Here is a 26,957-nt window from a genome sequence, read left to right as displayed (position 1 = left end):
TAGCATTAAAAGAACATTAATTCATATTGGTATACCAATAAAATTAATAAATTTAATCCACAAGCTATTATCTGACTCACAAGCAAAAATTTCAATTAATGGTAAAACGACCAGAAAATTCGATATTAAAAGAGGTGTAAAACAAGGTGACCCAATCTCAGCCACTTTATTTGTAATTGTAATTGAAATATTAGCAAGAACAATAAATGCAGACAATTCAATAATTGGATTACCAATTTCACCCAATCCACAAATTAAAATTAAATTTACCCAATTTGCAGACGACTCTACAACATACAACATCAACTACGAACAACAACAACAATCAATCAAACATTTCGATAATTTCTGCGCTTCAACATCATCATCATTAAATTTTGACAAAAGTGCAATAATAGAAATCAACCCCCACAAAATCACTGATAAACACATAATAAACAACATTCCACAATCAAAAAGAATTCCAATAACCAAAAAAGATCAATCAGAAAGAGTTCTTGGCTATTTCTTTAATCATAATGGTTTACATAGGAAATTACCAGAAACAATGAAAACACTGATTAAATCATTAGTGCTATGGAAAACTAGTGGCACAACATTAAAAACAAAAACAACCATCATAAACACCTACTCACTATCACCAATAACATATTTATCATACCTTGAAGAATTTACAAAAGATGAAGAAATTCAAATTAATAAATTAATCTCATGGTTTATGAATTCTCCCGCAAATTCTGAATCACCAACTCTCGATACCAATTCCATTGAAAAAAACACATCAACCATCCATTCACGTGCAAAAATACCTTTGATGTGTTATGATAGATCATTAAAACCATTAAAAGAAGGTGGTTGGGGTATGTGGAATATACAATTACGACAAGTTGCTCAAAAGATTTGGATATACAACAGATTTTTACAAATGCATAAATCTGCAAACAATTCAATATACATGATAAGTTGGATGGATCAAATCATCAACAAATCAATCTCTTCTCCATACCTTATAAAAATCAAAAAAGAATGGGAAAACTATGCAACTCAAATTGGACATCTAAAAGATAAAGTTCAAATCCTACAACCAATATTAACAAAAAACCAACCCTCTCAAACATTAAACACAAATAATATTTCACTACCACCAACACTCAAAGAAATCTACTCGACAATACTAAACAATCACCAATGCAAATCAAAAGACTATATTGGCAAGAAATATTCAGATCTACTTCTTACTTCGCACCAACAATCAATACAACTATTATGGAAATACACATACGACCAACTTTTTGTCAAAATTCAAAAATTAAAAGATCCAAAAGGCCGAGATACAATGCAAAGATTCCATGCTAGATGTCTTCCGATTAATCATCTACACAACAAAGTTTGCCCCATTTGCAACAATGAAATGAATAATGATCCCTATGGTCATTTGTTCTTCAATTGTCAGCACACAATCAACTTCATTAACCACGACAAATTAAAATATTTTATATATAAAAATTGCAATGGAAACAAAAACTGGTCACTAACAAAAAACCAAACAACAAAATTATACACACTCATTTATAAACCACAAACAAACAACAAAGCATTTAAACCAGATCCAACTATCAATATTAATTTTCATTTTGCAGAAAACGCACAATATAAAAAATACAGGTTCAACTGGAATTATATAAACACAAATCTTGATCTAGTCAGAACACATGCATATTGGAACATAATCTCATTAGTTATTCAACAAATATGGATATGGTTATGCAAATCATTATTTGACATCAATATAACTCAATCAATTGATAATTGGAACAACCAAATAAACAACACAACACTAGATTATGATATATTAAAATCAAAATGGCACAAGCTAATAAGATTGGAATATTCAAGAACTTTATCAAACTTTAACCAATACTCAATTAAAAACAACCTCACAAAAACTCAAAAAGAAACCCAATGGTCCGAAACCATCAAAAAATTTAAAAAAGAATGGAGCATAAACACAAATGAACCAATTCCAACAATTACACCACCAATTAATTATTAATTACCTAATCTAAAATAACATACTATTTTAAATTCACAAAAACTAAAAAACCTAAAATAAATAAATAAAAATAACATACTAATTGTATACTACAATAGTTTATTTATATCAAAAAAAAAAAAAAAACGAAGCTCGGAATAACACCGCTTTTAGGTAAAAAAAAAACGAATATCAATATTTTTTTTTTTTTTTTTTTTTTTTATCCATTAACAGTTTTATTTATGAATTTCATTTTTTAAAATTTAATAATTATTTTGGTTTAGATATAAATACAGATATTATTTTGATTCCAGATTATTTTATACAGAATTTAAATTATTTTTTATTTTTTATTTTTTATTTTTTTTTAGAAAACTAAGAAAATAGTAACGTCTTTTAATTAAATAAAATTTAATTAAAAATAATTTAAAAAAAAAAAAATTAGATATTTTTTTTTTTTTTTTTTTTGCTGTTTGGGATGATGAATAATTATTTTTTTTTTTTTTTTTTTATTTTTTGTTTTCTAAAATAGTGGAAGTGCTTTTGTCCTTTGGAAAAAAAAAAAAAGAAGAAATAAAAATCATGAGAATATCAATTTTTATTTTATTAAATATTATTATTAGTAGTGCTATTGTAAATTGTGCAACATATGTTAATTTTACACCACACCCAAAATGTGATACAGATAAACAAGAATCAGGTATTGGATATTCATGGGAAACCAATACATGTATACATTTGTATGATGGTTCATATTATGTATCAATTGATCCAAATGATAAAAACTCTGTTAATATGTTATTCTTTAATAATCCAAATTCAAATTGTGGACATGGTGAAACTAATGTTTCAAGAAGTTATGAAGTTGGTAATTGTTATCAAGTAAGTTTTTTTTTTTTTTTTTTTTCAAAAAAATTACAACATTTAATTAAAATAAAATAAAATTAATTAATTTTTAAATAATAAAAAAAAAAAAATTTATTAATAAAATTAAATAGGTTGCATGGTATTATGATCCAGCATTTTATAATGTGGTTAATTATGCAGTTATGTCAATTGTGGAAGATCCTGGATATGTTAATCCAGAGGGATATCGTTATACATTATATCAAATGGATGATACTGACTGTCAAGGTAATCCATTGTTCTCTTATTATTATACAAATGGTATAACATTTAAGAATACATTACAAACTTTTACCTATGATTGTGAACAAGGTATTCCATATGAATATGTTTGTACTGAAAATGTATCATGTATCAACACAACCACTGAATTCCAATGCCAAAAATCTAATGATGGTAAAAATTTATATTCAACAACTTGTTAAAAAAAAAAAAAAAAAAAAAAAAAAAAAAAAATTAAAAATTAAAAATTAAAAATATAATTAAATCACAAAAGTTAACTTTTTGATTAAACGAATAAACGACAATTTTTATTTTCATGAAAAAGGTTATTTTTTTTTTTTTTTTTTTTTTTTTTTTTTCAAATTGCCAACTTTTTTTTTTTTATTTTTTTTTATTTTTTATTTTATTTCAAAAAAAAAACAAAACAGTATAATTTAAAACCAATTTAATAAAATGGATATATTTTTAGTATTAATTGGTTGTTATGTTGTTTTTGCTGTAACGATTTTATATACATTATTGTTAGGTCAATCAGAATTTCATAGAGATGGTTGTGTAGGATCTTTATATATATTTTTAACTTCTGGTTTACAAGATTGGTGTGTGTAAGTGTAAAATTTTTTTATTTTTTTTTTTCTTTTTTTCAAAAATCTAAACACATTTACTAAAATCTTATTTATTAAAAAAAAAACAAAACAAAAAAAGTGGATTTTTTGCAAGATGTTGTCCTAAAAAATTAAAAAATGGATCAGCTTCATGTTATAATTATTTTATGTATAAACCAAATAGAATATTACAAGGATTCTATTTAACTTTAGTTTTATCAGGATTTTATTTCTTTTATTTTGATTGTTTCCCATATATTGGTGGACCATACATTTCATCAAATCATAAATATGGAGCATTTTTTGCAATCTCTTTCACTTTATTCACATTTGTTTTATCATCAAATTCAACACCAGGTTATATAAATGATTCAAATTATAAATTATTTAAAAATTCTTATCCATATGATAGATATCTTTATATTAAAAAAAATTGTGAATCTTGTAATTTTATAAAGTAAATTATTATTTATAATTTATTTGAAAAAAAAAAAAAAAATAAAAAAAAAAAATACTAATTTATTATTATTATTGTTAATATTATTATAAATAGACCAGCAAGATCCAAACATTGTAGAATTTGTGATAGATGTGTTGGTAGATTTGATCATCATTGGTATGTAAAAATAAAAATAATAATAATAATAATAATAATAATAATAATAATAATAATAATAATAATAATAATAATAATAATAATAATAATAATAATAATAATAATAATAATAAAACTAATTATTTATTTATTTTATTTTATTTTTTTTTAAAAAAAAAAGTCCATGGATTAATAATTGTGTTGGAGAGAATAATTTAAGATATTTCTTATTATTTGTATTTTCAACATCAATGTTATGTATGTATGGTGCTTATTTATGTGGATTTTCAATGTATAGTTTTATGAAGATAAATGATGTTAAAAATTTAGGATATACAAAAGATGGTGTATGGACACCAATTCCAACAGCGATTTTATTGAAATATATAGCATTTGAATCACGTTCAATCTTACCATTAGGTGCATTTTGTTTTGTAATTTCATTATTTTTATTTTATTTCTTCTTTTATCATATTTGGTTAATTTCAAAGAATACAACTACAAATGAATCTTATAAATGGCAAGATATTAAAGATCAAATTAAAATTGAAAGATTAAAACAAAAAATTATTGATCATGAAAAACTTGAAAAAGATAACGATAATAACAATAAAAAAGATAACAATAAAAAAGATAATAATAAAAAAAATAATAATAAAAAAGATAATAATAAAAAAGATAATAAAAAAGAAAATAATAATGATAGTATTGTAGAAAAAGTTAATGAAATTATAAAGAATGAAATTGGTGATTCAGATGAAGAAGGTACAAATTTAAATAAATTAAAGAAAAGAAATAAAAGACAACAATTATCGTCAAAGGAATCAAAAGATAAAGATGAATTCTATACAACCTTACCATTACCAAAAACTTTTAAAGAATTAAAAAATATTTATAATAAAGGTTTAATATCAAATCTTTTGGAGGTTTTATTACCTAAAAAGGTTTAAAAAAAAAAAAAAAAAGGATATTAATTTTATAAAAATCAAAAAAAAAAAAAAAAAAAACAAAAACAAAACTTGTTTTTATTCTTTTATTCTTTTATTCTTTTATTCTTTTATTCTTTTATTTTTATTATTTTATTTTATTTAAAGTAATAAAATTAAAATTAAAATACTAAATATAGTTTTACCACTATAATTATTTATTGTCGATTTATTTGAATTTGAATAGAAATTTTCTTTTAAAACATTTGAATTTGATGAATCTTCATCATCATCTTCATCATCTTTATCGTCATCATTATCGTTTTCTTCTATATTATAACTATCATCATCAATTTCAAGATCAAATGAATCTTTAAAAATTGGTGGTTTTGGTAAATAATTTTCTAAACTATCTTCGTTGTCATTATTATTATTATTATTTTTATAATTAATTGGTATAATTTCATCTTCATGGTTATCAATTAATTCTCTATTATAATCATCAGAATTAAATGATAAAGTTAATGATGATATTGGTTGAACAGGTTTTGAATATGAATTAATTAATGAAGATAAAACACCAACAAATACAGCATTATAATCTAATGCAGGTTCATTCATTTCATATCTTGATCTTTCTTCAAAATATAGATCATTTCTATCAATTGGACCAGGTAATAGTGCACCATAAACTGGAAATTTATTATTTGGTGGTGATAAGATATTATGGAATTTTAAATCTGTACCATTTGGTGGTGAATGTGATGACCTATGGTGAATGTTTAATGTCACTTTAGCATCTTTAAAACCATACATGGAAACATAGGAATGGTGATTACTATTATTACCTAAAATAATATTGATTTGAGTTTGCGCGAAATTGGTATTTGTTGTTTTTGCAGTGTGATTTTTATTTGAATTCCAAACTGCCTCTAAAAAACTACCACCCATTGAATATCTTGCGTTACCCCATTCATCTAAAAAGAATAAACCATCTTTAGTTTTATTAATTCTAGTATCCCATGAATGAATTAAATAATTTGCTTCTTCAATGTAAATATTGAAATTCTTGGCAATTAAAATACAAGCACCACTCATTTTATTATTCCATGAGAAAACGTGACTCCATTTATTAAAGAACAAATCATCATGTGAGATTTTACCATTGTCAAAGAATCCACGAAAGAATGAATACTCTGGACCGTACATTAAATACATCCATGCCGATGCCCAGATTTGCTCATCTTTACTGACATTCGATGGATAAAGTGGGTTGTAATAAATACCTGGATATTTAATTCCAAAATCCCATAATTGATCTGCATGTATTTTACATTGTTTTGAATATTGTTCATCAAATTCTTCAAAAACAATTGAAGTTGCTGCCATTGCTGCTGTCATTTCAAACGCGATATCTGAACTTGGATTATCTATATCAATTATCATTGAACAATTTCTTGGGCCTGTTACTTGATTATTATAAATTTGATCGGCTCTACTCCATGATAAATGATCAATTTCTCCACCACATTGTGCATAAATCACATTTGGTTCTGGATGAGCTGCCATTAACCAATCAACTCCCCATTTAATTGTTGATAAATAGTTTTCTGTTAAATTACAAAATTTTATATTTTCTTCAAATTCTAAAAATGACCATGATAAAGTTGTCATTGAAAATGCTAATGGAAATGTTATCTATTATTAAAAAAAAAAATAAAAAAAATAAAAAAAAATAAAAAATATATAATTTATTAATAATAAATTAAAATTAATAATAATAATAATAATAATAATAATAATTTAAATAATTATTATACTTTTAAATAATCACCAGCATCAAAATAACCTTTTGATAAAAATCCATTACCATATTTATTTGTTTTGTTATTTGAATATGTATCATATTTTGTTGTAATTTCATGTTGCCATGGATATTCAGAATTTGGATCTTCGATACCTGCCCTTTGAACTTTATAAAATCCTAAAGCTTTATTTAAACCTTCACAATAATTAAATTCTTTTTCAACAGGTACACCATTTATTCTAAAAATAAAAATAAAAATTATTATAATTATTTTAAAAAACATTATAAAAATTTTTTTTTTTTTTTTTTTTTTTTTTTTTTTTTTTTAATAGATCTAAAAAAAAAAAAAAATAATTTTGATTTTGGGTTGGATTGGGTTGGGAATCGATAAGATTAATTTTTAAAAAAAAAAAAAAAAAAAAAAAAAAATTTGTTTAAGGGGTTTTATTTTAATAAAAATTATATGAAATAATTTTTTAAAAAATATTTTTTATATTATAGTTATTAAAATGAAATAAAAAAAACTCTTAATGTTTAATTTTTTTTTTTTTTAAATTTTTTTTTTTTTTTAAATTTAAATTTTTTAAATTTTTTTTCCCAAATTTTAATTCCAATTAAAAAAAAAAAACTAGGACTTGTCTAAAAACAAACTTTTAATATAAAATTAATATAAGAAGTCCATGACCCCCACCTATTTAAAATTTAAGATTTTTTTTTTTTTTTTTTTTTTGGGGGTAAGGGGGGGGGTGTTAATAAATGATAAAAATTGTGATATTTCATAATAAACAAATAATTAAATTTTTTAGGGGTAAAGTTTTTGTGTATGTAATAAAATAACCAAATTTTTATTAAAATTTTTTTAAATATACTAATTTAGAATGATATTTATCAATGAAATAATTCCCTTTAAAAAAAAAAATTTATAATATTAATAATTTAAAATTTTTTTCTACGTATTTGGATTTTTATATATATATATATATATATATATATATATAAATGGCAACAAAAAAAAAAAAAAAAATTCAATAATTTGGCCCAATATTGTAACATACAATTTTTATTATTTTTTTTAAATTCATTTTTTATGAATGATTAATATTAATAAAGAACGAATTTGAAATAAAAATAATAATAATAATAATAATAGAAAAAAACATAATATTGATCATAATAGTATATTACAATATTGGGCTTTAATTATTATATTTTTTTTTTTTTTTTTTTTTTTTTTTTTTATTATTACCCTTTTTAATATATAAATTAATTAAAATAATAAAAATAATAAAAATAATAAAAAATAAATAAATTAAATTAAAATAAAATTAATTAATAAAACAAAATTTTTTAAATTTTATTTATTTAAATGTTTTGAATGATATTCAATATGATCTTTAATAAAAGTGGAGATATAGAAATAACCATGATTATAACCGTCTTGTAATCTTGCAATTAAATTAATTTTTGAATTTTCTTTACAAGCTAATTCAAGATTATCAAATTTCAAATCATTAAAAAATTCATCAGCCGAACCTTGGTCAACTAATAAATCGAATGGTTTACCATCATAATTTTTCAAAAGATGGCAAGGATCATATTGTAACCAAGCTTCTTTATTCTCTGTACCTAAATATTCTTTAAATGAATGTAAAGACCAATCGCAATTGACTGGATTTGAAATTGGTGAAAATGCACTAACAGATTTATATTGACCATTAGTTTTAATAAATAATGAAATTGCTCCAAGTCCACCTAATTTAAAAATAACATATTTATATTAATAATAAAATAATAAATAATAAATAATAAATAATAAATAATAATTACCCATTGAATGACCAAAAATTGAATGTTTATTAATATTAATTGTATCTGTGAATTCTTTATTAATTAATTCAAATAATTCTTTTGTAATATATGTAAACATTTGGAAATGAGCTTTATATTTATCTGTTGTTGAATTTAAATAATATCCTGCTCCAAATCCTGGTCCTTGCCATTTATCTTCTGCATTTTCAATTGTAATACCTCCTTTTTAAATTTGAAAAAAAAAAAAAAAAGTGAATAAAAAAAAAAGTTTAATAATAATTTTATTAAGAATAACTTACTTGGACTAGTATCAGGACAAACTAAGAATATATTATTTTGACTAGCATATTGAATTGCACCACTTTTTTGAATGAAATTTTCATCTGTACATGTTAAACCAGATAAGAACCATAGTACTGATGATGGAGTGGATGATTTTGATGGTACATAAACATGAAATTTCATATCACATGATAATGATGTTGATTTATGACTATATCTTCTAACTTCACCATTGAATGATTTAGATTTTGATAATAATGAAATATTAGTCATTGTTGTTAATTTTTTTTAATAATGTGTCTTTTTGAAAAAAAAAAAAAATGAAAATAAAAAAAAATAAAAAAAATAAAAAAACATTTGAAGGGAGCACCCCTTGAAAATAAAAAAAATTAAAAAATAAAAAATAAAAAAATTATAAAAAAATTAAATCTTCCAATATTTCCTTTTAAATAATCATTTCTTTTACTAAATATATTTTATTATTAAGCAATATACTCCCTTTATTTTTTTTTTGTCTTTGTAAAAATTTTTTTTTTTTTTTTTTTTTTTTTTTTTTTAATATTATTTTCACTGTAATATTTATTATTATTGAGATGAATTTTAAACAAATATTCAAAGGGGGAGGAGACAGGGGGGCGTCATTAACAAAAAAATTAGGCAAATAAAAATATTAATTAACAAACACACTATCAAATATAGTTTATTTACTTTTTGGAATGGATGTTGATTGACCAACCTTAACATCCATTCCGAAAAAGAAAATGAACTAATATTTGATGGCGTGTTTGTTTATCAACATTTTTATTTCTTGATTATTGTATGTTAACACAATTTCTTGGCAATAGTGGGTCTATCTATTAATTAGATAAATAAAAAAAATGAGTGATAATTAAAACTTTTTATCAGATAAAAAAAAAAAAAAAATTTTAAAAAATTTTATTATTATAATAAGTAATAATAAAAATAAGTATTCAAAATTCTATAAAATTAAATATATTATTACAATTTACTAACTCTTTCCCAAAATAAAAAATAAAAAATAAAAAATAAAAAATAAAAAATTAAAAAAACAAAATAAAAAAAAAAAGAAAAATTTTTTAAAAAAAATTATTCGTTTTTTTTTTTTTTTTTTTTGTTTATTTTTAATTTCCCAAAAAACAAACAAATAAATAAATAAAATGGAAAATACAGCAACAAAAAAGAAATCAAAATTATGTGAAGTTTGTAATGTATCAAGACCAGTTTTAAAAAGACCAAAAACTGGGGAAATGATTTGTAAAGAATGTTTCTACACAGTATTTGAAGATGAAATTCATCATACCATCATATCCAATAATTTATTTAAAAGAGGTGATAGAGTTGCAATTGGTGCATCAGGTGGTAAAGATTCCACAGTTTTAGCTGAAATTATGACATTATTAAATAAAAAATATGATTATGGTTTAGATTTATTCCTTTTATCAATCGACGAAGGTATTACAGGTTATAGAGATGATTCATTAGAAGTAAGTAAAAAATAAATAAATAACAAATAACAAATAACAAAATAATAATTAATAATAATTTATATTATATATAGACAGTTAAAAGAAATCAAGAACAATATCAAATTCCATTAAAGATTTTATCATATAAAGAATTATATAATTGGACAATGGATGATATCGTTAAAGAGATTGGATTAAAAGGTAATTGTACATTTTGTGGTGTATTTAGAAGACAAGCACTTGATAGAGGTGCTGTAATGTTAAAAGCAAATAAAATTGTAACTGGTCACAACGCTGATGATATAGCTGAAACTGTATTAATGAATTGTAAGTAGTAGTGGTAGTAGTAGTAGTATAACATATAATCAAATAAATATTAATATCATTATTTATTTATTTATTTATTTATTTATTTATTTATTTTAAAAAAAAAAGTATTACGTGGTGATATACCAAGATTACAAAGATGTGTAAATATTATAACAGGTAGTGAAGGAGCATTACCAAGAAGTAAACCATTTAAATATACATATCAAAAAGAGATTGTAATGTATGCATATTTTAAGAAATTAGATTATTTTTCAACAGAGTGTATTTATGCACCAAATGCATACAGAGGACATGCAAGAGATTTCTTAAAGGATTTAGAAGCAGTCAGACCCTCAATCATTATCGATATCATTCATTCCGCTGAAAACTTTCATTTCAGAGAAGAAAATAAAATGCCAGTTCAAAGAAATTGTATTCAGTGTGGTTATATTTGTTCAAATGATATTTGTATGGCTTGTGATTTATTAAAGAATTTAAATAGTGGTTTAGCAAAAGTTAAATTATCAATTAATTTAAAAAGAGGAAAAGATAATAATAATAATAGTAATAATAATGATAATAATAATACTTTAAAATTAGAAAGTACTTCAGCAGCAACAACAACAACAACAACTGTTTCAAATTAATAAATAATAATAATAAAATAATAATTGTAAAATTCAAATAAATAACTTCATCAGTTAATTATTAAAAATAAAACATCGGATATTTTGATTTTTTTTTTTTTTTTTTTTTTTTTTTTTTTTTTTTTTTTTTTTTTTTTTTTTTTATTTTATTTTATTAATTTTTTTTTTTTTTTTTTAGGGTGTGGGAAAAAAAAAAATTTTTATCATATTTAAAAATTAAACAAAAAAGTTTGTCGAATATATATATATATAATTTATAAATATTTATATATATAATTTTAATTCATAGCTAATTTAATTGTGTGTGTTTGTGTATTTATGAATGATGGATGAAACATATGAAGAGAATGAAAAGGTATTAGTACATCATCAAAATAGAATATATGAAGCCAAGGTATGTAATCTATTTTATTTGAATATTTATCATTGTCAATTTGTTTTTATATAATTATATCAATTATTATTATTTGTATATCCTAAAAATATATTTTTTTTAAAAAAAAAAAAAAATAATGATTTATTGGAAAAAAAAAAAGATTATTAAAGTTGATCCAAAAACAAGTAAATCTGATAAAAAGAAACCATTATATTTTATTCATTACTTAGGTTGGAAAGAAAAGTAAGGATAATATATAAAAAACTTATTTGAAAAAAAAAAAAAAAAAAAAAAAACAATTATATCAATTTAATTAATTAAGTTTTATTTGGTTTTTTTTTTTTTTATCTAATATTTATTATTTTTATTTTTTTAATTATTAACATATTCCTTTTTTTTTTTAAAAAAAAAAAAATAAATAAATAAAATAAAAGATGGAATGAATGGATAGAACCAAATAAAATATTAAAATATACAGATAAAAATAGAGAATTACAAAAAAGAACCAATATTAAAGCATCAACAACATCATTAAACAATAAAAAAAATACAAAAAAAGCTAAAGAAGTTAAACAACAACAACAACAACAACAACCTATAGCTTATGATTCAGAAAACTCTGATGAAGATGAAAATGAGAGTGAATTAGAAGATGGAGGTGGTGAAGATGCAGATGAAGGTGGTGAAGATATAGAAGATCAAGAAAATAATAATAATAATGATACAGGTGGTGAAGAAGCAGACGATAATAATACTTCACCAAGATCTACAGGTTCTTCCTCCTCATCCTCATCTTCAAAGAGCAACAACAATAATAACAACAACAATAACAATAATAATAATAATAATAATAATAATAATAACAATAATAATAATAATAATAAAAGAAAAAGAAATGATTCGAAATCTTCTCATTTTCAATCTACAAAATTTATTGATATTGAAATTCCATTATCTTTAAAAAATAAATTAGTTGATGATTGGAATTCGATAAATAATGAAAAATCTGTATGTATTATTATTACAATTTATTATTATAATTTAAATAATTAATAACAAATTTTAATTATTTATAAATTTTTTGAAGATATTGTCATTACCAAAATCACCAAATGTTAAAGATATATTAAATAAAATTATTGAAGAGAATGATAAATCATCAGAATGTAAAGAAGTAATTAATGGTATAAAACAATATTTTAATAAGGCTTTGGGCACCTTGTTATTGTACAAATTTGAAAGACCCCAATATGATTCAATTTTAAAAACTAATCCAAAGAAATCAATGTCTGATATTTATGGTGCTGAACATTTGTTAAGATTATTTGGTATGTGTTTTAAAATGATAAAAAAATTAAAAAAATAAAAAAAAATAAAAAAAAATAAAAAAATAATTAACACAAAAATTCAATTTTATGTCAATTTTCAATATTTTTGAAAATACCATTATATTATATATATATTAGTTAAATTACCACAATTATTAGTAATATCAAATTTAGAAGAGAAAACAATTACTCAATTAAAAGATGCCTTTGAAATAGTTTTGGAATATTTAGAAAAGAATTCTTCAACCTTATTTTTAAAAGAGTATACCATTGCATCCTCTCCTTATTTAAAAGCTGCCTCCTCAAATTAAAATAAAAATTAATTATTGTATGTGGAAAAAAAAAAATTAAAAAAAAAAAAAAAAAAAAATTAAAAAATTAAAAAAGTTTATTAATAGAATTTAAATCTTTATTTTTTATTTTTTATTTTTTATTTTTTATTTTTTTTAAATCTAAATACCATAAAATAATATTTTTTTAGTTTTTTATTTTTTTTTTTTTTTTTTTTTAATTAATTCCAAAAAATAAAATATAAAAATAAAAAAAAAAATATCCAAAAAAAAAAAAAATTAAAAATAAAATATAAAAATATAAAAATAAAAAAATATCTTTTTTTTTATTTTAATTAAAATGTAGGATATTGAAAAAAAAAAAAAAAAAAGATATTTTTTAAAAACAATTATAAAGTCGATAAAGGTAATTAATTATATCACAAATTTTTATAAAAAGAAAAAAAAAAAGAAATCAGAAAAAAAAAAAAAAAAAAAAAGAAAATTGATAATCCACCCATCGCGATGAATTATTTAAGATAAACAAATAATATTTAAAAAAATAAAAAATAAATAAAAAATAAATAAAAAAAATAAAAACTATAAAAGTAATAATGATTATTAAAATATCTTATGTAAAAGAAAAATTAAAAAAAAAATAAAAATAAAAATAAGAAAAAATAAAAATAACACACACACACTTACTTTATTGCAACAACACACAAGATTTTTTTTATTTTTTTTATTTTATTTTATTTTATTTTATTTTATTTTATTTTTTTGTGTGTGTGGGTTATCGTTTTTATTAATTCCAAACCACAAATTAGAAAATAAAAAAAAAAAAAAAAAAATTTTTAATTTAATATTAAATTATAATATCATAGAAAAAAATTTTTTTAATTTTTATTTTAAATTATAAATTTTTTTATTTTTTTTTTTTTATTTTATTTTTTTTTTCATTTCCAATACATTATACATCCATTTTTATAAAAATTTTATTTTATTTATAGCTATAAAAAAATAAAAAAATAAATAATTAAATAATTAAATAATAATTAAAGTTGTAATATACTATATATATATGTATGTATCTATAATTCTATAGTGTAACAAATTACCAAAAATAATAATAATATTATTATTATTATTATTATTTTTATTATAATTTCAATTAAACAAATAAAAGATATCTTTACTATTATTTTTTTTTTTATTTTTCTTATTTTCTAAATTTTTTTCAATTTCCCACATCATGATGTGATGCGCAACATTGCAAAAATTAAAAAAAAAAAAAAAAAATAAAAAATAAAAAATAAATAAATAAAAAATAAAAATAAAATAATTTTAAAAATTAACAAAATTTTTTTTTTTTTTCCAACCGAAGCAAATTTTTTTTTTTTAGGTGAACACAGCATTTAAAAAAAAAAAAAAAAAAAAAAAAAAAAAAATCCCAACACACTCGCGTGTAAATAATCGATTAAATAAATAAAATATATATATAAATGGAGGCCGATCCGAGCTTAGTTTCTTATGCAGACCAACATGGTGAATGGGAAACTCGTGAAATTTCAATCTTTGGTGTTGTAAAAAGTTTTATTTCTCAATTATCAATTGGTCAAGAGTTGACAAAGTAAGTTAGTTAAAAATTTTATTTTATTATTATTATTATTATTATTATTATTATTATTATTATTATTATTATTATTATTATAATCATTATTATATTTTCTCTTTCTTTTTTTAATTGACCATAAAATAATATAACTTTAATATAATATAATATACTATATTTACATCCTACTAATGACAAAACTAAATTAAATTTTTTATTTTTATTTTTTTTTTTAATAAAAAAACTTACAGAGTTAGTATGCCATCAATTTTTTTAATGCCATATTCAATTTTAGAGTTAGCAGCATCAAGACATCTTAAATATATACACCTTTTAATTTCAGCCCAACACGAAGAAGATCCATTAAAAAGAATGGCAATTATTATTCAATACTTTTTTTCTTGTGTTAGAGATGGAAATGTAAGTTATTATTATATTAAGATAAATAATTTGACACATTTTTTTTATTTTTATTTTTAAAAGAAAAATAAAAATAAAAATAAAAATAAAAATAAAAATAAAAATAAAAATACACCTCCTTGTATAAAAAAAAAAAAAAAAAAAAAAAAAAAAAAAAAAAAAAAAAAAAAAAAAAAAATCTAGAAAAAAAAAAAAAAAAAAAAAAAAAAAAATATCAAAACTAATATTATAACCTAATAATTTTTTTTTTCCATTGTTATAATAAATGATGATTATTATAATTTCAAAATTAAAAAATAAAAAAAAATAAAAAATAAATTTATTTCTGCAAATATCAAATCAAATCAAATCAAATCAAATCTAAAAAAAAAAAAAAAAAAAAAAAAAAAAACAAATTTAGTTCCAAAAAAAACCATATAATGCATTATTAGGAGAAGTTCATAAATGTTTTGTCAAATATCCATCATATGATGGTCAATCAACATCTACTGCACAATTTATAGGTGAACAAGTTACACATCATCCACCATTAACAGCATTCAATATTACTACTTCAGAAGGAATTACTTTAGATGTAATTATCTATTTTTAATTTATTATTATTATTATTATTATTATTATTATTATTATTATTATTATTATTATTATTATTATTATTATTATTATTATTATTATTATTATTATAATTATTTTTATTGGGATTAAAATTAACATTATTTTTTATTTTATTTTATTTTTTTTTTTAAATTTATTCAACAACAATAATAATTAATGAAAATAAATTAATAATTAATTAATAAATTAATAATTAAACAGTGTAATGTACAATTTTCAGCTAAATTCCATATGAACTCAGTATCAGTTGTTACAACTGGTGCAGTTAAAATTTGTATTCCAGTTAAAGTTGGTAATCAAATCATTAAAGAAACATATATCATTGATAAAGGTTTACCAGATGCTTTGGTAAAGAATGTAATTTTTGGTACTAGATCAATTTATTGGACTGATTCTGTTGATATAATGTGTGAAGATTCAAAAACTTCTGCAACTGTTCATTTCGATAAGAATGTAAATTATTAACTTTAAATAATTAATAATAATAATTTATTTAAAAAAAGAGAGAGAGAGAGAGAGAGGGAATAATTGAAATTATTATTATTATTAACACATATACACATAAACACACACACACATATATGTTTATTCTTTATTTTTTATTATTTTTAGGAATATGTTAAAGGTGAAGTTTCAGTTTATAATACAGAATTAGAAGTTGAAGAGCATAGAGCATCTTTAAAGGGATATATTAGTGATGTTGTCAATATCGATTATTTAGAATCAAAATCATCTGAAGCTGCACCAGCATCTTCTGCAAGTAAAAAAGAAAAGAAGAAAGAAAAGAAGAAAGCAAAACATTCAAAACATACATGTAGTCCATCTGATACCATTTTAATGGATACTAAACAATTAGAACCAAATTCAACTTTATATCCAAAACAAACTGATCCAATTACTTCATTAGGGTAAATTATAAACATATATATATAATATATTTTTCAAAAGATTTATTATTAACTTTATTTAATATATATTTAAATAGTACTTGGAAAGAAGTTACAAAACAAATTGTTGCAGGTGATATGCAAGCAGCAGATCAAATTAAAAAAGAAATTGAAGATGAACAAAGAAAGAGATTACAAATTACCAAAGAGGAAGAAAAGAAAGAAAGAGCTTACTTTAAATATAATGATGATAAAGAGATTTGGGAATTTAAATCAACACAAACATTAGCTCCAGTTTCAAATTCAACAAGTAGTACTGCTTCTGATGCTGCAAGTGGTAGTAATTAATTAAAATATATTATTAGAAATGATTCAAAAAAAAAAAAAATAAAAAAAAATAAAAAAAAAATAAAAAAGAAAACAACTAATAATAAATAACAAATAATAATAAAAAAAAAATAATCATAAATTACAAAAATATTACAAGAAATTCTTCCTTTCACTTTCTTTCTCATAATCAACCAATTATATACATATATAAATCATTTAATTCAATAAATATATTTTAGTTTTTTTAATTAAAAAAAAAAAAAAAAAAAAAAAAAAAAAGTATAAAAAAAAAAAAAAAATAATTTTCAATTTCGTTTTTATTTTTTCATTTCATGGGTGTGGGTGTGTGTGTGTTATAAATATACAAAATATACAAATAATATGAATAATACAATTATTTATAGTAATAATAATAATTAATTTAAATTGCGCGCAAATTTTTTTTTTTTTAATTTTTTTTTTTTTTTTACCTCGCCAATTAAAATGACCGACGAATCTTCTTCATCAATTTCATATCCTCCAATTAAAAAATATAAAAAATCTTTGAAATTAAATAATAATACAAATAATAATAATAAAAATAATAATAATCATAATAATAGAGATATAGTAATGCAACCTAATTCAACAGATGAAGAAAGTAGTGATAATGAAAAAATAGGATTTTCAGATCCAGAAAATGAGAAAATAAATAAACATAAAGCATCATTTAAAGATAGTAATGATGAAAATAATAACAATAGTACTTATTATGAAGATACAGATGATGACGATTATGAAGATGAAGATGAAGATGAAAATCATAAAATTAAAGATGAAAGTGATAATAGTGAAGATTTTAATAACCATACTAAAAATACTACAGATCTTGATGAAGGTTTTAAATCTACAGTAAATGGATCTGAAAGTGAAGAAGAAGAAGAAGAAGAGGAATATGAAGAAGAAGAAGAAGAAGATGAAGAAGGCAAATTTAATTTAGATCAATATGATGAATTTTATGAAGATGATGATGATGGTGATGATGATGATGATGATGATGAAAATGCACAAGATAAAGTGGAAATACTTCAAATTGAACATCAAAATCTTGATAATGATAATGATAATGATAATGATTATGCAAATGATAATATATATACAAAAGCAAAAGAAGCATTACATTTATCAGCAGTACCAGATAAATTACCAGGTAGAGAGAAAGAGAAAGCAACTATTGCATCATTTATTAGAGCGAAATTAAAAGCAAATGAGTCTGGTGGCTGTCTTTATATTGCAGGTATGCCAGGTACTGGTAAAACCGCGACTGTAAAAGAGATCATCAAAGAGTTACAAGCTAAAAAAAAACAACAAGGTGGTGGTGGTGGTTTGAATTTTCAATTCATAGAGATCAATGGTATGCAATTATCAGACCCACATCAACTTTACCATATTCTGTATAATAAAATGCAAAAAACTAGAAAATCATTAGAACCAAAGAAAATATCGAGTCAGGATGCATTGAGATTAATTCAAAGGAATTTCGAGTTAAAGAATAAGAAAAAACAATTTAGAGTGATTCTAGTGGACGAATTCGATAGTTTAATAACAAAGAAACAAACGGTAATTTATAACTTATTCGAGTGGCCTAATAAACCAAATTCGAAATTAATCATTATTGCAATTGCAAACACAATGAATTTACCAGACACACTTTTACCACGTGTAAAGAGTAGAATGGGCTTGCAGAAAGTTCCATTCACACCATACAATATCGAACAGTTGGAAACTATCATTAAATACAGGTTACAGGATTTAGATGCATTTGATGAGGAGTCAATTCAAATTTGTTCGAAAAGGGTCGCTGCGGTTTGTGGTGATGCTAGAAGGGCGTTGGAAATTTGTAGAAAGGCAGCAACAATTGCAAATCAAGAATATCAAAAGAAATTATTAATTTTTAATAATAGTAATAATAATAAATCATTGAGTGGTAGTCAAAAATTACCAATACCAGGCCCGATCACTGCAGATCATATTGAGGAGGTTTTTGAACAATTCTCATCACCACTTTTAAAGAAATTAAATCAATTATCATTTTATGAAAAATTATTTCTATTATGTATTTGTAGAGAGAATCAATTTTCAAATGTTCCAGAGGTTAAATATGGTACAATTTCAACTAGAATGCGTATCATTACAAAGAAAATCAATGTTTCATGTCCAAATCCAACTCAATTATTTCAATTAGCTGGTAATTTATTAGGTTGTAAATTTATAATCATTCAAGATGATAAACCAATAAATTGGGATCATCAAATTAAATTAAATTTACCTTTAGAAGATTTATCATTTGGTTTAGAACAAGATCCAGATTTAAAAAATTTAGAAATTAGTAATAATTAAATAACAAAAAAAAAAAAAAAAAAAAAAAAAAAAAAAAAAAAAAAAAAAAAAAAAAAAAAAAAAAATAAAATAAAATTAATTTTTTATTATTATTATATTTTAATTTAAATAGGTTTTATTTTATTTTATTTTACAAAAAAAGGTATTATTATAATTTTTTTATTTTTATTTTTTTTTTTTTTATTATTCCTTAAGGGGAGGAAGGATATGGTGAAGAAATTAAATTTGGTGATATTGATAAATAAGGTGATGTTGATGGTGGTGGTGGTGATAATGATAAATTATTATTACTTGATTTTAAATTTAAATTATTTGAATTATTATTATTATTATTATTTAGTATATTATTATTATTTGGAAAATTTGTTAAAATGAATTTTTCTAAAATTAATAATTTTTGTTTTAATTCTAAATTTTGAGATTCTAAAATTGATACACGTTCATCTAAACTTTGATAATTTGATTTTCTTGGTAATGTTATATTAATTTCTAAAACTATAATTTTTAAAGAAATTATTAAATTATTATTATCTTTATCATGTTTAATTCTTTTAACTTCAAAACTACCACAATTCTCTGTATTGAATGCTCTTTTAATTGTATTTGAAAATGATTCTGCATTAGTGAAAACACCAGTATCCATTTTATCAATATCAATTTGTGAAAAGGTTTTTGAATATTGATTTATAGCACCACCATTTTTATCCAATTCAATAAATTCTAAGAAAAAATTATTATTTTCAATAATTTTATAAGTAATTTTAAATTTATCATGAAAAATTATAGTTGGTGAATAAATTAAATTCATTTTTTTATTTTTATTTGGTTATTGGTTGAATTTATTATTATTTTTTTTTTTTTTTGATTGTTTTGTTTTGTTTTTTTTTTTTTTTGATTGTTTTGTTTTGTTTTTTTTTTTTTGGTTTTTTTCCAATTTTTTTTTTTTTTTTTTTTTCTTCCCACAATTTTGATCAATAACACACAATTGTTTTTATTTTTAATTTATTTTAAAATTTTTTTTTTTTTTTTTTTTTTTTTTTTTAATTTTTTTTTTTTTTCAAATAAAACTGCCAATCATTAATAATTAAAAATCTTAATTGGGAATTACTTTAAATCCCAAGAAGAGAAATGTTTAATTTTATTTTTTATTTTTTATTTTTTTTTTATTTTTAAATATATTTTAAATAATTTTTCTTTATATTTATTTTATTTTTTTTTTATTAAACATTAATCACTGTGGCGCGTTAATTAAATTAAAAATAAAGTGTGTGTTAAAGTATGTGGGGGTTAGGTATTCAATTGTTGACATGATTTTTACACAATTTTTTTTTTTTATTACTTTCATTATTTTTTTTTTATTATTTTATTTTTTTTTTTATAAATTCTTTTTTTTTTTTTTTTTATTTTTTTTAAAAAACATATAAATTATATCAAAAAAAAACAATAATGAAAGTAATACTTATTTATTTCATTGTTATTTATTTAATCAATATTAGTTTTTCATTAAAACCTTATCAACAACAACAGCAACTTCACAATTTCAATATCATTGAAAATAATAATAATAATAATAGAAATGAAAAAGTTATAATTGCCCATCCAAAAATTCCACCATATTGGTTAATTGAAAATGAAATTTCAAATCCAAATGATTTAATCTCTTTTAAAATTTTATTAAAACAAGTAAGTTTTTTTTTTATTTTCTTTTATTTTTTTATTTTTTAAATTTATTATAATCACTAATTATTATTATTATTTTTTTTTTTTTTGAAAAAAAGAATAATTTAAATAAATTAAATTATTTATTTGAAGAAATTAGTGATCCAAAATCAAAAATTTATGGTGAATTTTTAAGTATAAATGAAATTAATGAATTAGTTAAATCAAGTGAAAGTGATTTTAATGTTGTTTTAGAATATTTAAAATCATTTAATATTGGTAATATTGAAAATGGAAGTGAAATTAAAGTATTTAGTGATTATATACTTGTTGAAACTACAATTGAAAAAGTATCATCAATGTTTAATTCAAAATTTTCAAATTATAAAAATAAAAATAATGGTAATACAAGAAATAGATTAAATGGTCCAGCCTATTTACCAAAACAATTATTAAATTCAATTGATTTCGTTACTGGTTTATCAGAATTTTTTGAAAATAATTTTAAAATTGAAAATTATTTAAATAATAATAACAAAAATAATGGTGATAGTGATAGTGATAGTGGTAGTGGTAGTGGTAGTGGTAGTAGTAATAGTTATAATGGTGGATTAGATGATATTTTAATTACACCAAAAGTTTTAAAATCATATTATAATGTACCCAATGAATTAATTGGTAAATTTGAAAATAATAGTATTGGTGTAATTGCATTTAATGATTATTTTTCAATGGGTGCGTTGGAATTATTTGATGAGAAGTTTAATATAACGACTACAAAAGATAATTTAAAGATAATTGGTAATGATTGTTTGGGTAAAGGTTGTGATCAATATGAAAGTGATTTAGATATTCAATATATTAGGTCAATGGGTGAGAATATTTCAACAGATTTCATATCATTCAATGATGCACAATGGATATTAGATTATCTTCATAGTGTATTGCTAATGGAGAAACCACCATTAGTACAATCTATAAGTTATGGTTGGGCTGAGCTTTTACAATGTGATGTTTCAAATGGGTGTTCAACATTTGGTTATGATTCAAAACAGTATGTAGATAGAACAAATTCAGAATTTCAAAAATTGGCCTTATTAGGTATATCAGTTTTAGTATCAAGTGGTGATGATGGTGCACCTTCAATGGGTGGATCATCTGGTAATTGTCCAATTGATGGTACTGTTTATTGTCCAACTGGTGGTTGTAATCATACAAAAACAATGTGTCCAGAATTTACAATTTATAATTTAAATGGTGGTAGTGATAGTGGTGGTAGTAGTGATTCATATTGTTTCTTTCCAATGGGTATTGCAAGTAGTGGTTGTACTAATATATTAGGTGATCCAAGTGTACTTGATAGTGGTATGAAAATATTCTCAGAGAAAAATAAACAATGTAATTTAGCAATTGAATATGATAGAACTAATTTACCACATGTTTATTCTGAATGTGAATGTAAAGATTTGGTGAATGTGACATTTAGAAATTATCATTTCACTCAATATCAATTCAATGAGAATAATGGTGCATTATTTGTAGCTGAGTATCCAAGTTCAAGCCCATTTGTTACAAGTGTTGGTGCAACTCAATTCTTATCAAGGGATGAGAAAATTACAACAGAAGTTGGTTGTACAATTTTACAAGGTGCTAAAATTACAACTGGTGGTGGATTTAGTTCATTCCAAAGTCAACCTAAGTATCAGCAATATGCAATTTCGCAGTTTTTCAACACCTCTTTCAATTCACTACCACCTTCATTTTCATACTGTCCAACCAATAGAGGTGTGCCTGATATTTCAATGGTTGGTCATAATTATAAAATTTATTCAAGTGATGGTAATAATAAAGATTTCAATCAATGTCCTTGTAAAAGTTTACCAGTTGATGGTACCTCATGCTCAAGTCCAACATTAGCTGGTTTAATTGGTTTAATTAATGATCAATTACTTTTAAATGGTAAAACTCAATTAGGTTTCTTAAATCCATTATTATATCAAATGGCAATTGATGAACCAAGAATTTTCAATGATATCACTGGTGATTCAAGTAATCGTTGTAGTAGATCATATTGTTGTCTTTATGGTTGGTCAACAAGTTCAAATACTTGGGATCCTGTAACTGGTTTAGGTTCAATTGATTTCAATTTATTTTTATCTTATGTTTTAAAATTAAAAGGTATTTAAAAAAATAAAATAAAATAAAATAAAATAAATAATAGTTTTTTTATTAATCTTTAATTTTAATTATAATATTAAAATTAAAATTATTTATTAAATCTATAAAATTTTTAAATGAATTAATTTCATTTATGTATTGATTATTATTATTGTTATTATTATTATTATTATTATTATTATTATTATTATTATTATTATTATTATTATTATTATTATTATTATTATTATTAAATGTAATTTTAAACTTTAAATAATTTAAAGTTTTATTATTATTATTATTATTATTATTATGAGATTGATTTTTAATTAATTCCTTAATTAATTGAATTTCATTTTTAAATTCAATAAAGTTGGTAGTATTAATTGAGGTGGTATTGATATTGATATGAATTGATTTTAAACTTGTGATTGATGAGTAATGTTCTTGTTGAACATGTTGTGTTTGTTGATTTAAATAATTAAAAATTGAATTAATTAAAATTGAAGAACCAATTATATTTCTAAAACATTTTAATTCTTTTAAATTTAAATGATTTATTTTAAAAATATTGTTATAAAGTAAACCAATATTTTCATCATGGATTATTAATTTTCTTGGTTTAAAATTATTAATAAAATTAAAATTAAAAACATTTTCAGTTTGTAGAGTATATGTATTTATGAATTGTAATGATTCAATTTCATTTGTATTTGAGTATGGTAGATTATTAAAATCAATATTTAAAATTAACCTATCAAAACTTGTGAATCCGTTATCAGTATAATCAATTATTAATTTCCCAATTGTGGATTTCAATATATTAATATCCATTACCCAATGAATATGTTTTAATTTGGAACAATGTGAAAGTAAATAATCTTTACAATTATTATTACTATTTTCAAGTAGATAATCATTGTTATTTTCAATTTTTATATTTCCTCTTTTTAAATTAATATATTCAATATCTTTATATTGAATTAATTTAAATTCATAGTTTGAATATGATAGATTATATATGAATGATAATTGAATATATAATTTTAATTGATCAAATTTTCCTAATACAATATTTAATTCTTTACTTTCATAAGTTATTAAATTTCTAATAATTTTAAAATTTTGTTTTGAAAGTAATGATAATTCTAAAATTTCTAAAAACTTCAATTCATTTATTAAATATGGTGCAACGTATGGAAATATTGTTGATGTTAATTGTTTTCCGTTACTTTTCATTTTAATTTAAAAAAAAAAAAAAATTTGATAGATTTTTTCTTTTTTTCTTTTTTTTTTTTTTTTTTTTTTTTTTTTAAAAAACTAATAATATTTTTAAAAAAAACTTTTTTTCTTTTTCTTTTTTTTTTTTTTGCACAAAATTAAGTTTATCTTGTTTTTTTGTATTTTTCTTTATTTCTTTATTTACTTTAATTCATTAATGAATTAAAATTATAATAATACACTGTGAATAAAAAAAAAAAAAAAGATAAAAAAAGATAGAAACACAGAAAAAAGATTTAAATTGGATATCTCGAGATTAAAAATGTATAGCACTTCCTTTAAAATTCAAAGTAAAAGTTTTTAAAAAACACTTCTTTCAAAAAAAAAAAAAAAAAAATTTAACATTATCAAGCACAGACAAATGGTTTTTAATCAGAATTATAGCTTTCTATTTTTAAAATTTATTTTTAGGTTCTATCGATAATTATTATTATTTTTTTTTTTTGATTATTTTTTATTTTCTTTTTTTTTTTCGGTTTATTTATTTATTTATTTATTTATTTATTTATTTAATTGGTTTTTTTTTTTTTGTTTTTTTTTTTTTGTTATCTTTAATTAATAAATAAATAAATGAAAAGTAAATTAAATTTATATTTGATCATTTTGGTATCGTTTTATGGAACGGCTTATTCTGTTTTCCCGCCTGAAGTATTGGGTATTTATTGGTTTCTTAATATTTTAAAAAAGTTATAAATATATTAATTTTTAATTTTCAAAATTTTTAATTTTAGATATTAGGTTGGCAAATGATACATTGATCTACGTTTATTATAAATTTAAACCATATTTTACTAGCTTGGTTATGTATAAAGATTATAAGGTTCCCAGAACTGATATGGCACCAAACTATTTTAACTGTAGTCAAGTTGATGATAAATTCCGATATTGTGTTTTCCATTACGATGAACCATTAACAAGATTATGGGGATATCAAAATAGTAAAGGTTGTGCACGGGAAGAATACGAGCCAAAAGAAGATTGCAGTTATAGTTTGTCACAATCAAGGGCTATTCCAATACCATATGACGTCAAGTATAGTAAACATCCACCAACAAGTGGAGGAGAATTTCTTATTGGTGGAAAGTTTTTATGTTTCTCTGAAAGATTCCCAGAAGTACAAACCAATGTAGGTTATTTTAGATTTAAAACTGATGTCTCTACCGTCCTCTGACTGTAACAATTTCACTATTTCTGCTTCAGCAGGTTCTGGGAAATTTAGATTTATATTTAACTTTCAACAATGGTTTGATTTTTCTTATGCACCACCAATAATATCAAGTATAATTTCAGATCCATCAAAACAAACAATAGCAATTAATGGTAATAACTTTTATATTAAAAATTGATTGGTTCAAGTTTATTTCGATGGTGTTAAACAAAATAATATTAATATTACACAAAAACATGTACGAATTGAAGTGAAGGACTATAATAGAGTTGAAGGTGGTCCATCGCCAACCCCATCGTTAACCCCATCATTATCTCCATCATTATCTCCATCATTATCTCCATAAAATTCTCCATCATCATCTCCATATTTATCACCATCTTCATCATCCTCATCAGCCTCTTCATTACCAAAATGTGGTGGAAATAAATCTTGTAAATTATTAAGTGATATATTTGCGGGTATTTCAATTGGTTTAGTTACTTCTTTTTGCTTTAATTTAAATTAATTACCCTCCAAAAACTCTTTTTAAATAATTTTACTGAAAAAAAAACTAATTAAAATATCTGATATGTTAAAAATAAAATATAATAAAATAAAATAATAATATATATATAAAATAATAATTTCGAAACTATAACCACACAGTTTAAAAAAAACATAAAACTAAAACCTATATACATGGTTATCAAAAAAAAAAATTGACACAATCAAGCACAGGTTAAATGTTTTTTAACCAGATTTATAGGTTCTATTTTTAGAATTTATTTTTAGATTCATTAATAATTTTTTTTTACCATTTATTTTATTTTTTTTTGGGTTATTATTTTTTTTTTTTTTTTTTTTTTT

General features: G+C 20.9%; 13 protein-coding genes and 1 pseudogene across 13 annotated transcripts; 9 read left to right on the top strand and 5 right to left on the bottom strand.

The window, feature by feature from the left end:
• On the top strand, positions 1 to 2,053 carry DDB_G0283079 (hypothetical protein; the record flags this gene model as incomplete). Its single annotated transcript, XM_634245.1, has 1 exon — positions 1 to 2,053. A coding segment is annotated over one exon (2,053 nt), but the record flags the coding sequence as incomplete, so codon positions are not given.
• Positions 2,054 to 2,614: 561 nt separating this feature from the next.
• Positions 2,615 to 3,363, top strand: DDB_G0283041 (hypothetical protein; the record flags this gene model as incomplete). The annotated part of the gene is made up of 2 exons (XM_634244.1): positions 2,615 to 2,914; positions 3,031 to 3,363. The coding sequence occupies 2 exons, from the start codon at positions 2,615 to 2,617 to the stop codon at positions 3,361 to 3,363; spliced, it is 633 nt and encodes a 210-aa protein (XP_639336.1).
• Positions 3,364 to 3,613: 250 nt separating this feature from the next.
• Positions 3,614 to 5,310, top strand: DDB_G0283039 (hypothetical protein; the record flags this gene model as incomplete). The annotated part of the gene is made up of 4 exons (XM_634243.1): positions 3,614 to 3,765; positions 3,866 to 4,222; positions 4,319 to 4,381; positions 4,542 to 5,310. The coding sequence occupies 4 exons, from the start codon at positions 3,614 to 3,616 to the stop codon at positions 5,308 to 5,310; spliced, it is 1,341 nt and encodes a 446-aa protein (XP_639335.1).
• Positions 5,311 to 5,448: 138 nt separating this feature from the next.
• On the bottom strand, positions 5,449 to 7,376 carry DDB_G0283077 (hypothetical protein; the record flags this gene model as incomplete). Its single annotated transcript, XM_634242.1, has 2 exons — positions 5,449 to 6,984; positions 7,107 to 7,376. The coding sequence occupies 2 exons, from the start codon at positions 7,374 to 7,376 to the stop codon at positions 5,449 to 5,451; spliced, it is 1,806 nt and encodes a 601-aa protein (XP_639334.1).
• A 1,071-nt stretch (positions 7,377 to 8,447) lies between these two features.
• On the bottom strand, positions 8,448 to 9,457 carry esd (S-formylglutathione hydrolase; the record flags this gene model as incomplete). Its single annotated transcript, XM_634241.1, has 3 exons — positions 8,448 to 8,845; positions 8,921 to 9,124; positions 9,202 to 9,457. 3 exons carry the CDS (start codon positions 9,455 to 9,457, stop codon positions 8,448 to 8,450), a joined length of 858 nt encoding a protein of 285 aa, XP_639333.1.
• A 905-nt stretch (positions 9,458 to 10,362) lies between these two features.
• ctu1 (ATP-binding domain-containing protein 3) lies at positions 10,363 to 11,627 on the top strand (the record flags this gene model as incomplete). Its single annotated transcript, XM_634240.1, has 3 exons — positions 10,363 to 10,689; positions 10,764 to 10,998; positions 11,107 to 11,627. The coding sequence occupies 3 exons, from the start codon at positions 10,363 to 10,365 to the stop codon at positions 11,625 to 11,627; spliced, it is 1,083 nt and encodes a 360-aa protein (XP_639332.1).
• A 325-nt stretch (positions 11,628 to 11,952) lies between these two features.
• DDB_G0283075 (NuA4 histone H4 acetyltransferase complex subunit) lies at positions 11,953 to 13,642 on the top strand (the record flags this gene model as incomplete). Its single annotated transcript, XM_634239.1, has 5 exons — positions 11,953 to 12,021; positions 12,164 to 12,246; positions 12,438 to 13,011; positions 13,091 to 13,331; positions 13,470 to 13,642. 5 exons carry the CDS (start codon positions 11,953 to 11,955, stop codon positions 13,640 to 13,642), a joined length of 1,140 nt encoding a protein of 379 aa, XP_639331.1.
• A 1,460-nt stretch (positions 13,643 to 15,102) lies between these two features.
• osbG (oxysterol binding family protein, member 7) lies at positions 15,103 to 17,482 on the top strand (the record flags this gene model as incomplete). The annotated part of the gene is made up of 6 exons (XM_634238.1): positions 15,103 to 15,230; positions 15,464 to 15,632; positions 16,033 to 16,206; positions 16,449 to 16,700; positions 16,860 to 17,155; positions 17,233 to 17,482. 6 exons carry the CDS (start codon positions 15,103 to 15,105, stop codon positions 17,480 to 17,482), a joined length of 1,269 nt encoding a protein of 422 aa, XP_639330.1.
• Positions 17,483 to 17,947: 465 nt separating this feature from the next.
• Positions 17,948 to 19,843, top strand: orcA (origin recognition complex subunit 1; the record flags this gene model as incomplete). The annotated part of the gene is made up of 1 exon (XM_634237.1): positions 17,948 to 19,843. The coding sequence occupies one exon, from the start codon at positions 17,948 to 17,950 to the stop codon at positions 19,841 to 19,843; it is 1,896 nt and encodes a 631-aa protein (XP_639329.1).
• Positions 19,844 to 20,033: 190 nt separating this feature from the next.
• Positions 20,034 to 20,651, bottom strand: DDB_G0283071 (hypothetical protein; the record flags this gene model as incomplete). The annotated part of the gene is made up of 1 exon (XM_634236.1): positions 20,034 to 20,651. One exon carries the CDS (start codon positions 20,649 to 20,651, stop codon positions 20,034 to 20,036), a length of 618 nt encoding a protein of 205 aa, XP_639328.1.
• A 638-nt stretch (positions 20,652 to 21,289) lies between these two features.
• Positions 21,290 to 23,688, top strand: DDB_G0283033 (peptidase S8 and S53 domain-containing protein; the record flags this gene model as incomplete). Its single annotated transcript, XM_634235.1, has 2 exons — positions 21,290 to 21,526; positions 21,622 to 23,688. The coding sequence occupies 2 exons, from the start codon at positions 21,290 to 21,292 to the stop codon at positions 23,686 to 23,688; spliced, it is 2,304 nt and encodes a 767-aa protein (XP_639327.1).
• A 43-nt stretch (positions 23,689 to 23,731) lies between these two features.
• Positions 23,732 to 24,898, bottom strand: DDB_G0283031 (hypothetical protein; the record flags this gene model as incomplete). Its single annotated transcript, XM_634234.1, has 1 exon — positions 23,732 to 24,898. The coding sequence occupies one exon, from the start codon at positions 24,896 to 24,898 to the stop codon at positions 23,732 to 23,734; it is 1,167 nt and encodes a 388-aa protein (XP_639326.1).
• A 612-nt stretch (positions 24,899 to 25,510) lies between these two features.
• On the top strand, positions 25,511 to 26,212 carry DDB_G0283029 (annotated as a pseudogene; the record flags this gene model as incomplete).
• Positions 26,213 to 26,366: 154 nt separating this feature from the next.
• Positions 26,367 to 26,908, bottom strand: DDB_G0283069 (hypothetical protein; the record flags this gene model as incomplete). Its single annotated transcript, XM_634232.1, has 2 exons — positions 26,367 to 26,600; positions 26,906 to 26,908. 2 exons carry the CDS (start codon positions 26,906 to 26,908, stop codon positions 26,367 to 26,369), a joined length of 237 nt encoding a protein of 78 aa, XP_639324.1.
• Between the last annotated feature and the right edge of the window lie 49 nt (positions 26,909 to 26,957).

The sequence above is a fragment of the Dictyostelium discoideum genome (assembly GCF_000004695.1).
Source record: "Dictyostelium discoideum AX4 chromosome 4 chromosome, whole genome shotgun sequence".
Taxonomy (NCBI): domain Eukaryota; phylum Evosea; class Eumycetozoa; order Dictyosteliales; family Dictyosteliaceae; genus Dictyostelium; species Dictyostelium discoideum.
Note: the sequence above shows the minus strand (reverse complement) of the source record. Positions and strands in the feature narration are given on the sequence as shown.